Below are 12871 nucleotides of genomic sequence, written 5' to 3'. Positions count from 1 at the left end.
ATCATACTGTATTCAGCCGACACACACACACACACACACACACACACACACACACACACACACACACACACACACTACATTCATACCCATGACATGATAGGCCAGCCTTTGGAAGTCAAGAAGAAGAGTGTTACACAGCCAAACTTATAAGTAGAGTTCTAATCAGCCCGCAACACTTCAATGTTTACATTAACTAACAGTATTCTGTCATTAGATAGAATAATAACTGAAAAGGTCAAAGGTTATCGAACATAAAGCTGCTGTCCGGCTGGTTCCTTGACCCTCTCCGGCCCTCTGCCGGACTGTCGTCATTTCCCAAACAAGGAAACCATATTCGCGCTAAAGTACTGCTACCTTCACTTGCAATCGGAAATATGACAACTACCAGCAGAACGCACGTGGTTTTGCTCAAACATGGTAGCGTGGCCGAGCGGTCTAAGGCGCTGGATTAAGGCTCCAGTCTCTTCGGGGGCGTGGGTTCGAATCCCACCGTTGCCAGGAAGCTTTTCAAGATCTGATGGTGTCTGCAGAGTCAGTTCAGATAAAATTAAGTGTAATTGAACTTTGAAGATGGTAGAAAAAAGGACCCTGTGACCTGAAATAGAAACACTGAGCCTTTTGAATGCAAGTCAAATAGGTGTTTTTTGTGGCTCTGTAGATCAGTGCATAGAACATGGCACTAACACTGCCAGGATTAAGGATTTCTATATATGTACACACTCTCATGATACCATAAGGGCGGTTTGGATAAATGTGTCCACTGAATGTCATGTCCTTCTGACTCCACAGAGTGGTAAATATGACTGGGAAAATGGGAAGTTTTAGGGTACGGAGAGCAAAGCTGTGTCTATAAAAGTGATGCAAATTATTAGCATATTTTATTGTTTGGCATTTTTTGTTTGGCTTTGGGTAAAAAAAATGTAATTGTTTTATGTTTCTATTTTCACTCTTTGTTGAACTTTTGTCACACTTTTTTGAGTAAAGTAACTCTGCGCCACTTGATTTCTAAAAGAGAACAACAGCGACCAAAAAAAAGACTTCCTCACAGGGCCCAGTTGCTATTATTTCCGACTAAAAGCACTTGAATGCACCGACAAGTCGCATTTGGGACTCTCGATCTCGGAAGTTGGAGCCTACGAGGAGCACGTGAAGGCGACATACTTGGACGCGACGGAGAAAAGAGAGAGAGAGAGAGAGAGAGAGAGAGAGAGGAAAGAAAAGAAAGGGCAAGGGACCTGTAATAAATTCAGCCTCATACTCTTGGCGCCAATCCGGCTAAAAGAGGAATTAAATAGCTAAATTTTCATTGATGGTATAATCAAATTGCGCCCAATTCGTGATACGCTCCCTTCCATCGGTCCGTGCTAGCCAGTTAGCCTCGTTAGCACACTATCATTGTCATAATCTGGCCCCCTTCTCTCTCTCGTCACGATACTAATAATTCAGCAACAGTAACCATAGGGACAATAGAGGTGTATTTCTCCAAGGTGATCGATAAGACACAGCGAAATGGGGGTGAGTTTTATCTGTGTGTTTCTGCTTAACGTGTACGTCCGAGGTAATTTAATGAAAGGTGAATGTTTTGGGAACGTGAATGCATGATGGTGAGAGAGCGAGAGAAAGAAAGAAAGAGAGAGGGAAGGAAGGAAGGGGAGACCATGGTGGATGGATGTAGGGCTGGCACCGGGACATATTTGGCTGTGCTAGCCGTTAGCTGGCTCGCCGTCCAGATAGCCTGGTATCCCCGGCTTACACATGGCTTTTTATAGCCGTTTCAGCATTATTACTGCATTCCGTTTACGACCGCAAATATGCAAGTGTGTGGTTTTTGTCTTGTCAGTACCGCTGCCCTTGTCGCTTTGCACGGTTGATAAGTTATCCTTGTGTGTGTTGTGACATTGTTAGCTTGCTAGCTAAGTTAGCCACTTGGGAATCCCATTTTTATGAGTTGTGCTTTGCTAGCTATTTATGCTAATCGCTTTTTATAGCAAGGTGTGTGTACATTTACCGAGCAAGCCAGTGCGCTTTCTTTGGCACCGACGATAACTACCGTGTGGTTCGATATAGAGAGGTTACCTGTCACCAGGAACCAGGCCTGGAGTCAGTCCGTAAGGCTAAGTTAGTTTCCATAAGTGTAATGCTTTAACGTTAGCTACTTTCTGTAAGTAGACCGAGTTTATCCTTCACTTTCACTCCAGATAAACCAATCCACGTGCTTCCTGAGTCCTAGCTCAGTCTGTAGCCTTCCTGTGCTTGGTACAGAGTTAATTCTCTGAGCTATAGTTGGCATTTGAATGCATTCCTTCCCTTAATTGTTACCTTCTCTGGTCTTGTCTGGACTAAATGAAGGCACTTAGCTAATTCCCACTTGTTTGCCCTCTGCTGCATGAAACATCCTGTACCGTTTGTGCATTGTAGTCATGTCACTGCAAACCTGATTATCGTGTTGTTGTAAATAGGGGTATCCCAAAGCTGGTAATGCATGCATACTACCTACTGAATGCTTTAGGGAGATGTGAAACCATGAATTATATTAATCTCAATACATAATGAAACATCATTATGTGTAGTCACTGTTATGAAGTTAGTTTGTTTCACTGGCATATTAACCTAACAAATCATATAAACTGGAATATTAAAAAAGAACCCTGAGCACAACTTCAAATCACAGTATTACATTACATCACAACACAGCCATTTTTTGGTGGACACCTGTAACTTAAATTGCAAAGACACAGCCAGCAATCAGTGACAATGCACTGTTCTGGTGGAAACTGCTTATAGCAACCTGTTGTAGCTGTGTGTTCTGTTCTTTGCAAGGAGTAGATGCAGCCAGAGTGTGATTTGTTTTTAGAGCTGATACCATCACTGGATATTGAGGCATGACCAGGCTAAATGAGGATATCAGTATCAGAGTATTTCTCCAATACTAAAATCTCATACCAAGAGCAACGTGGAACATATCAGAGATCAAAGCAAGACTTTAAAACTTTATTAAAACAAATATGTCTCCTCATGGAACTGCTCTCCTCACCCAGTGATATTTTGTATAGATGACAAAGACGGATGTGAATGAATAGAAAAAAATTATCTCTTTCAAGTCTTATGCTTCTTGTTAGCTTGCTATTGCTGTCCGGCTATTTATATTGTTGTTATGGGCAGGATGGTGATGATGTTAATAGTACTAATAGTAATGATATTGTATGTTTATGTACTATTACTATTAAGATATCTATTACTGTTTCTTCTGCACGATTGACTTTTTCACTCATCCACTTGTCTTGGTCTTGTCTTGACATGATTTGTGGTTGTTATTTTGGTTGATGTTGTTTGTTCTGTTCTTGTGTTGTTAAGTCTGTGTTGTCATGATGATATGTGGAGGTGGAGTTGCTGCTGGAGCAAATGGGGCCTCCAAATAAATAAATGAATACAGGAAGGAAACTTTGCTTTCTGCCTTTGTCACACAGAAGGATGTTCAGTGTCTCTAGTGGAGAAAAATGAATATCTCAATCACATTTTTCCAGTCACTCACAACTAATTGTCTAAATGTTTATTGGTCAGTAAAAGTAATGCATCTGATTAGGAGTGGTATACTTTATCCATATCACCAGTGAAAGAGAGGTATTGGTGAATTCTTGGATTAAATTGAACTAAGATTCAACAAGTAGAATCTTATTTTCCCCCACATTTAGCCTAAAATGATAGCTTACAAGGGGCATACATTACATAAATGGTGTTAAGAAGAGGCAGGGATTCCCCCTCCGTCCCTCCTCAAACTGCACTCAAAAACAAAGGCTGAATTGCTAGCAAATGTTTAACACCTTTTTGGCCAAATGCACAGTGGTAACCTGGCTGAAACCTGGTGGTCTGTCTGTGGACCCGGCCTGGTTTGGGTTGTTTGATCTTTGTCTTATGAGGATGAGTTGGCTGTGCAAGACCTGGCTGAATAAAAGAATTTCAAATTGAGCAAATCAATCACCGTCTTACTCTGTGCAGAGTGGAACAGATAACTGTCAAACGTGCTCCCTTCCTGCTTTGTAATTTTACCATACCACCAAACCAACACATAGAAATCAATTTTTGTTTACGCCATTATTAGAGCTTCTCAGAGTGTCTCAAATTGGTTCAGTTGAAAACACAATGAAGAGTGGCATTTGTATCTATTCTTACCGTTGATGCTAAGCAGCTTAGCATGCAAACCCACCTTCAAAGATTGACAGAGCCAGCACTAACTTTTTCAAACCAACTCCATAGTGAATATCTAAATAAAAATGCTCAATCTAGATACATGATTTCTCATATGGCATAGAGAAGTTGATTTATTGAGCCACAGCAAAAAAAATAAGCAAATTAAAGTCAATTAAATGAATGGCTTTTTACAATTCGTCTTGTCTCTGGCTGGCTGCCAAATGTGGGTGAGGGTTCGAGGTACAAACCTGGGGGTATCTTATGTAAATCCACTCAAAAAGCAGCTAATCACAGAATTTGTTTTTTTTCCATTTTACGTTCTGTGGAGCAAATAAATTCTCCTTCTAAAATCTAAGCAGCATAGCATGTCAGTGAATGACAATGGCGACTGGGAGTATAAAATGATTTGACACATCTTTCTCTCCCTTTTCCTCCATTGCCCATCTTCTGTCTCTTAATCTCTTGTGTTCACCACCTTCCTCAATCCCTCCATGTCTCCTCTCTCTTTCCTTCTATTCCATGTGTCCTCCTTCCATCCATTCCTTTCAACCCCCCCTCTTCCACATCGCTCTTTCCCCCCTGTTCCTCAATCCTCCTTTTTCCTCCTCTACATCTCTCCTCCCATCTCAACATATTCATCCTCCTCTCTTCGCCCCCTTTTCTCCAATCTTCTCCCTCTCCCTCCTTCTACCTCTCATTTCCTGTGTCCAGAGGAAGTCCAACAGAGCGAAAGAGAAGAAGGCCCGGCGCCTGGAGGAAAGGGCGGCTATGGACGCCGTCTGTGCCAAGGTGGACGCAGCCAATAAGGTGAGAGCACCAGGCGCGATTAACCAATGAGGCTAGAGCAGCGGTTCTCAACCTGGGGAGTGGGGCACTTGGAGGGGTTTTGAGAGGAGCTTGGGGAGACGATGGTGAGATAATTTAAAGAATGGGGGGAAAATATATCTCTAATATACAAATATTGTGTTTATAATCCTTTTGGCAGTGTTATAGTTGTGAAATAAGTATGTACGGGTTAACTAAACAAGTGAAATACCCTGAAAACGAAAGAAGAAATGGGTTGAGAATGTGAGCTGCTTGCCGACTGCAAAGCTATTGTGGTTGTGTAGCTCTGTCAGTTGATAATGGCATTGGATCGGGGCTGCCCATGTTAAAAATGAATGCACTCACGGTACTGTAAAGTGCTCCGCATAAAAGTGCCCACCACTTGGCCTTTTGTTACATGCTGTTGCAGGCGCTCCATAAGGCTTGCATAGAGCACGGCACTCTATCGTAAGCCTGGATTTTTCATCCACGGTTCAGCTACAGTCATAAGACATCGCCCCATCTAATGACACCCGAAACTGTGATTGCACTCCCTGCCCTAATCACATCCATAATTAACATGTGCATAACAGGAAAAGGCAAAGACAGTGCCATATGTTTATTTCTGCATAATTAAACAGATGATCACAATTTTTAAATCCTGCCCATGTCCTAGAACACACCCCAAACCTTGTTTCGCTTGAAAAAGGCTAGGAGGCAGTAAGGAGCGAGAGGGCCGAGGTGTGAGGATTGTGAAAGCCCAGAGTAAACCCTGCTGAAGCCTGGAGGAACCGAAAACTCTGGCTCGCCTCGTCACACCCGCCTAGAGCCGACTGTAGACAAGAGGCTGTAGTGTCTTCCACAAGAGACCTGAACAGGGCCAGCCTGGGCTCACTTATTTTCTGTGTCACTGTCCTTGTCCCAAAATGGGGCACTCTGTGGTTCTGCAGAACGGGACGCGTCCCATGTACTTGCAGCATCGTGGGTTGACCTGTGTTGTGTGCAGCTATCCTCTCTCCCTCCTGCTTCTCTCCACTGTCAACTTGCCAACAGAGCAGGAATGCAAAAAATTCTCCCAAAGCAACATTTCTGTTATTATTTTTGTTTATCTTGTTGCCAGCAGAGAGGAAGCATGAGTTGGGCTATTGTTTCAAATACACAAATAGTGCATTCAGTCCTATTTTCTAAACATTTTAATTTGGCCCTGGCAAGTTCCCCTCGGCCCTATTGTGGAAAAGGGGGTATTGTTAATTTGAGAAAACTGAAGAAACGAGGCAAGGGCCATTATTCGTATTCCCAGGGCCAAGGAAAAGCTGACTTTATGGGCCCTTATTATGACTTAAATCAGTAATGGCCCTATAATTGGTCTTTCTGTATGAGCCCCGTTTGGCCCCCCTTTTGGCTCCAGAGCCTGTGGGTGAGGCAGAGGGTTTAAAAAATATAGTCAGGGATTTATTGCACCATCTCAATTTGCAGTATATTTGCAAATGTTTTTTAAGAGTTTGAGGTGTAGATAGAAAATTATTATTTTTTTCAGAACTTTGAAAAAATCAAAATACAGGACTTAAAAATGTATTTAGTATCTTTCAGAATGTGATTCAGGCCTTTTAAGAGGGAAAGACTTTTGATGTTGATTTTATGTTTGAAAGTCTCTTAAGTTAATTTTCCCCTTTCTTCTCACAGCTTGATGACCCACTGGCTGCCTTCCCAGTCTTCAAAAAGTACGACAGAAATGGGTACGCATTGTTATTCAAGGCCTGCAACACACTCAGTGTTTCATGAACTACATACTTGTTGCATTTCAATACATGGAGGGAAGAGCTGCGGGTATTTGTCTCTCTGTCCTTTTTTCTCTCTTTTCTCTCACCCACTCATAAATAGACACACTAGACAAAGACACACACACACACTCATTCTGAATGTTACTGACCTTGTTAACTTGTCCCCCTGTCCAGGCTGAACCTGCAGATAGAGTGTAAGAGAGTGTCCACCCTCAACCCCCTGTCTGTGGAGTGGGCCTACGAACTCACCAGATCCAACATGCAGACACTGTAAGTATTCTATTCTATTCTATTCTATTCTATTCTATTCTTAGTAGTTGTAGTTCAAGACCCATCCTTTACACAGCTGCATAGACAGGCTCGCATAGACATGAATTGTAGGTGTGAAGTGGGCGACGCTGAAAACAATGGCCATTATATTCGCGAGGAGAAAGGCAAACGAGTGACAAATTGTTTGTGTGCAGCCGACCACAAAAGTGACATCAAATTGCTACCCAGTAAGAAGTGGCAGACATTATTTCCCCCCAGTTGAAACACTTTGTATCGGAGTATGAATTAGACCGTACAGATTCAGGAGCGAAGGAGAACAGAGGCAGAAGTTGAAAAATGATGGGGACAGAATTGTACGAGGGATGGAGGGAGGGCAGGAAGGATGAAGGGGGCAGGGGGGGAATGACTACAATTTATTCTCTCAAACTTTGCCAGAATTTGTGTAGTGTGCAATTTGGCAAGTTGGTCGGAACTCAAATTTGTTCCATTTAGAAAACACGTCCGTCTTGAGTGGCGGCGCCGGGGCCGGCTGATGGGTAAAACGCAAGGGGTAAAATTAGCATTTCAGGTCACCTTCGGGCTGACCCATTTTCAATCCGCCCTGCTGCAGGTATGAGCAGAGCGAGTGGGGGTGGAAGGAGAGGGAAAAGAGGGAGGAGATGAAGGACGAGAGGGCGTGGTACCTGCTGGCCCGTGACGCCGACTCCGCCCCCGTCGCCTTCTCTCACTTCCGATTTGACGTGGAGTGCGGGGAGGAAGTTCTTTATTGGTAAGATACTGATCCCCTTGTTTTTGGATTTCAAGCTTTTTTTTTGCTTTAGCACAATTGGTTTTCTTTGTGGCAAGAGCCGGGGCAAAGCAATATTTCACTTGTGTACTTCATTTTGGTACCGAACATTTTCCAGCATGCTGACCTCAACATGACTCCATGAACTAGCCAATCAGCTCTGGAAAAGGAGAGAAATGTGCGCCACTAATCTGAGTCTGTACCCATCGATCAATCCAACCTCACACTGGTCTAACCTGTTGTCTTGAATCTGCAGTTACGAGGTGCAGCTAGAGAGCAGAGTGAGGAGGAAAGGACTGGGCAAGTTCCTCATCCAGATACTACAGCTCATCGCTAATAGGTAAAAACCACTGGTACTGTTATGGGTTTGATTACATATGAAATTCAGATTATATTTGGCCCGAGTGTGGACAAACAACCAGGTGAAACTAGGGTGCATGGTTTTGGAAATATGCCTGTGTCACATCCACCACTGTTATATAATAATAAGGCAATATGTTTCTCCTTCTTTCTTAAGCTTTTTGTCTTTCTTGCTCTTCCTCTCTCTAGTACACAGATGAAGAAAGTGATGTTGACAGTATTCAAACACAACCACGGGGCTTACCAGTTCTTCAGGGAAGCTTTACAGTGAGTACATCATGAAGTGCACTCTAAAAGTCTAACTTTAAAAGGGCAAACTGACAGATTGGAACGTTCTCCGCTTCCCCGCTCTCGAGCACCTGAGTCAATATTTGTGAACACGAATTCAGTCGTTTTACTTGTCCGTCTCCCTCCATCCTGGTTTTTTATACGATCCCTCTCTCCGCGCCTCCAGGTTTGAGATCGACGACACTTCGCCCAGCATGTCCGGTTGCTGCGGTGACGACTGCTCCTACGAGATCCTCAGCCGGCGGACCAAACACGGCGAGGCCTCGGCGGGACACACCCACGGGGGCGGGCACTGCGGGGGCTGCTGCCACTGATCGGCTGCAACGGCCCCGCCGATTGGTTTAAAAACCAGCAACTTTCATGGCTGTGTGTGAAAGCTCGCGCTGCCTGCTATCTAGCAGGCATTTTGAGTTTACCTGCTCAGAACATTTGGAAGTTAAACGCCCGTAGAGTGCCGTTAAAAATGAACCGAATGGTGGAGCGCACCATACTTGGCTACAGATGTTGATGTCGCATTATGGATTGAGATTTATGTGTCGATAGTTTTTTGTGTATTCCTGCTACATACGATTTAGGAGGTAGTACGCAGTGTGAGCTTTCACACATAGCCCCTGTTTTCCTACTTCCTGGTCCGATGTCCAAGCCCCCCATTCCCCCCCAGTCGTCTAGCTCCCAGTCATGTAAAAGCTACCGCCCCCCTGTGCTCACGCTGTCCACCCCTCCAGCTACTTTCTAACTCATCCCACCCTGCTTTCATCTCCTATTGTTCTACACTGTATTGAATCATTCTGCAGAGTTTCTTAAACTATGGTTCGGGACCCAATGCAGCTCATGGGCCTTATTCTTTTGGGACCTCACAACAAGTGTGCTAGCTTGTTTTAATGAACCTGGGTCCCAGGATGAGGCTACATTTTACCTGGTTTGGGTCCCGTGAAGCAGTTTAAGAAGCCCTGCTGCACTGTAGCGTACTGTGCTACATTACCTGGTACATTGCAAGTTATACATGAGTTATTTGTGTAACAGCAGCACTGCAGCCAGCAACAACTGTACTGTTTGGAACCACATTGGCCTGTCCTACTACTGTTACATGGTTACAATTAACTATTAGGACTTCCCATCTTCTCTAGTCCCATCACTCAGGTGATACCTACACATAGACCTCTCCCTCGCTTTGTTTTTTAAATCCTTAACTTAATGAGGCAAGACGACTAAGATCACCTCATCTGTAATTGTTAGGAATCTCCTCTTTCTTATCACCTGTTGCTGTAAATCTGTATCCAACCAAGGGAGTAATCCCAGTATTTCCCTCCCATATGGACAGAGTACCAGTGTGTGTTTATTCTCATTCAGCTGCTCAACTCGCATAACTCCCGCCCACTCTTTCTTCTCAGAGGCAACTGAGCTAAGATTTCCATTTCATGGGGTCTTTTTAATGCGACCTCGCCATAATTGTGAAAATGCATCCTTCTCTATTTTTTTCCACTCTTCCTTCCCTTCATCTTTTCCTTCCTTCCTGCCTATAGACACGACGGCTGATTCACTTACTGATTCTGCATTTTCCCGTGTTTCAGTTCTGTCAAGTTGCACCCTTCTTTCCCTTCCCCCTGTTCTTCTTTCCTCCATCCTCGCTCCATGCCCTAAAGGTGCTGATGACAGCAGGCCCATTTAGGCTACCTTCACCTCTAGTCACCTTTGTAAAATTGCATTCTTCCCCCTTCCCTCCGTCTCTTCCTCCCTTTTCAAAAGGTACTGATGACAAACAAGTTGATGCTAACGCTACCTTTGGCTATATTTGAAAACTACAAAATCCATCCTCCTTCCCCTCTCACTCTCCCACATTTTGTTACCACGAGCAAATCATATTGATTTAACATAGAGGAGGATTCCTATCAGTCACCACTCCATTACACAGCTGTCATTAACCCAGTTATTTTAAGTTGATGAGTGCTATTAGCAGATGGAAGGTAGCTTGGAGGAAGGAGAGTGGATGGATGGATGGATGGATGTTACTGCAGAGAATTCAAGGTCTTTTTATTGAGATTAATCCCCCTCTTCCCCGCGGCCCTCACCCCCCCACTCCCAACCCACCATCAGTAGTTTGCATGACAAGTTTAAAAATGTTTGTTTAATGAAACTCATCGTCTAAATCAGGATTACACAACAGCTATGCTTCTTCTGATCCTTAGCTACACTGTTTGAACCGGTAGCTAAAATCCTCACGCGGGTCTGGCAGTGTGACTTTAATATTTCACTCAAATCTCCCATGAACATCAGTGCATGGTTAAAAGTATGTGAAAGGGGGGACTTGTATGAAATTTGAAGTTAATGCAGAGGTTTCTTATTCCTCAAAGCATCTTGGCACATACAGTCAGTAGTGTAACATTTGGGACTGTCAGGTAAAGTTGGTCTTTTTCGCTCTTGACTCACTAGACCATTTTTCTGTACTGATGTCTCCATACTTACCTTTTAGACTGTATCTCTTCTGTCCATTGACTTTAAATGGGTCAAAGATGATCTTAACCCCAAGATGCTTTTGGGTCACCAAGTCCAGATTTCCAGTTAGGATTCTAGATACCCCATCTAAGTCAACCTAGAAAGGCTGCTGTAACCACTTGGGTCTTGTCGTTTCCATATCTGTTTACAAAACCTTCAGGGTATTTTTGGACAGTCTAGAGTGCTAGTCGGCTGGGTTAGATCCCCTTTCTAGAAACCACCACAAAACCCTTTCACTCCAGGACCGGGGTCAATTTGTTCAGATTTTACATGAGGGCCGGTGGGGAGTAAAGATGGCGTTTTCTCACTATATGATAAGGGGACATATCATCATGTGGTGGGGTGCCATCCATTTTCATTTCCCATCAAACCACCTCCCTCCCCCAACAGGACGCCGCTAGTACTCTCCACACTGCTGTGGTTAAAGATTCCTGCAACTAATGTGGATCAGAGTACCTTAAATTTGACACTATGTGAAATAGGGGAGATTGACATTTGAAGTTGATACACATTGTCCAGATCCAGGGGTGAAAGCTGTTTTTGGTTGTTTCCAGAAGGGGAAAAGACAACGAGATGGAATAGTCCAGCTATCTAGCACTCAGAGACCACATGTTGGTGTTTCATGCTTGTTAGAACAACAGTAATGAACAAAAAAAAAATGTAAACAACATTTTGCTTGTATGTTTAAGTTTTAGACTAACTTCTGATAAGTACAATCGTTCATTTTTACTGCATAGGTTACAAAAAAAAAAGGATATTGTACATAGTGGCAGTATAACCGACCGACTGACCGAGTCTCTCTCTCTCTCAGGTTATTCAAATGTAAACAAACCTCCTCCGTTTTACTTAACAGCCATGTTGTCAGTTGGATGTAGGCTGGATTGACTTGCCCCTCAGCTCTGATCTAGAAACAGTGTTGTCATGCTATCATATTTAAAGTAACATTTCACTTTGGTAAACCTTTTCCTCCTTTTTTAGGGTACAAACTTCTGTAGGAGTTCATGAATGATCAGCGGCCAATATTGGTCACTCTGTAGACTGTGGTCACAATACTTATATGCTTTGATTTTAAAAACCAAGCCTAAAAATCTTACTTTTAACACAAAAAACAGCAAAGTGGACCCAGGTAACACTACTTTTCAAGAGGTAATTTTACTGTTTACTACGGTAAGAGCTGGGAAAAAGCCTGAACTGATGTTGGATGCTCCTGAACTCCTGTGGAGGCATGAATGTGCATGCAAGTGAAATCTCATTTTAAGTGACACTTTGAGTATGAACTGACCCTGGATCTGTGCTCAGAAGTGGCAGTCAATCCAGAAAGGCGGGCTATGTTTGAGGAAGGCTCATTGGGAGTGAAAATGCTTTTGTGAAAAAAAACAAAAAAACAACTTCAGTTTGGAAATGAGCCTACTTAACCAGTTTATTTTATGTCACTGCATACTTTTATTTTACAATATGGTTGAATACCCTCACCGATCTTGTTGGATACTTTTAATTTTCTACCTGCCCTCCTTCCTCCTATGTGTTCCTTCTTCTTGGTCTTTTTCTCTATGTATATATAAGCTGTTGTGGATCCATTTTCATTTTTTTGGCCTTTTACAGGTAAAACACTTTTTTTTAAAACGATGTTTAAAAAAACTCCATGTTTGAGAGTGAGTGTTACAGTCCTGTGCTTACCCCGACAATGAAAGGGAAAATTAAGTCATTTCTGCCTTGTCAGTGTTTTATTTGTATGTTACAAATAAAGGAAAGTTGTTTGACTTCTAGACGGATGCCCCTTGTTCTTTGTCATTCTATGATGAACACACTTGTTTGTATTTTCAAGAAACCAAAATACAAACAACTGCAGATGTTTTCATATAATATATTAAGGGAGTCATGAAAAGTTTTTAACATAGTG

The 12871-nt window shown here is 43.0% G+C and overlaps 1 protein-coding gene and 1 non-coding gene across 2 annotated transcripts; both read left to right on the top strand.

The window, feature by feature from the left end:
* The first annotated feature begins 416 nt into the window (after nt 1–416).
* On the top strand, nt 417–498 carry trnal-aag (transfer RNA leucine (anticodon AAG)). Its single transcript has one exon. It is a non-coding gene; the product is annotated as a tRNA-Leu (tRNA).
* Nucleotides 499–1217: 719 nt separating this feature from the next.
* On the top strand, nt 1218–12737 carry naa40 (N-alpha-acetyltransferase 40, NatD catalytic subunit). Its single transcript, XM_071923090.2, has 8 exons — nt 1218–1515; nt 4900–4995; nt 6676–6728; nt 6948–7043; nt 7654–7812; nt 8087–8170; nt 8380–8457; nt 8645–12737. Exons 1-8 carry the CDS (start codon nt 1510–1512, stop codon nt 8790–8792), a joined length of 720 nt encoding a protein of 239 aa, XP_071779191.1. The 5' UTR covers nt 1218–1509; the 3' UTR covers nt 8793–12737.
* The last annotated feature ends 134 nt before the right edge of the window (nt 12738–12871 follow it).

Source organism: Centroberyx gerrardi, chromosome 23, assembly GCF_048128805.1.
Source record: "Centroberyx gerrardi isolate f3 chromosome 23, fCenGer3.hap1.cur.20231027, whole genome shotgun sequence".
Classification (NCBI taxonomy): Eukaryota; Metazoa; Chordata; class Actinopteri; order Beryciformes; family Berycidae; genus Centroberyx; species Centroberyx gerrardi.
The sequence above is the reverse complement of the archived record's forward strand: the minus strand, read 5'-3'. Positions and strand labels throughout refer to the sequence as shown.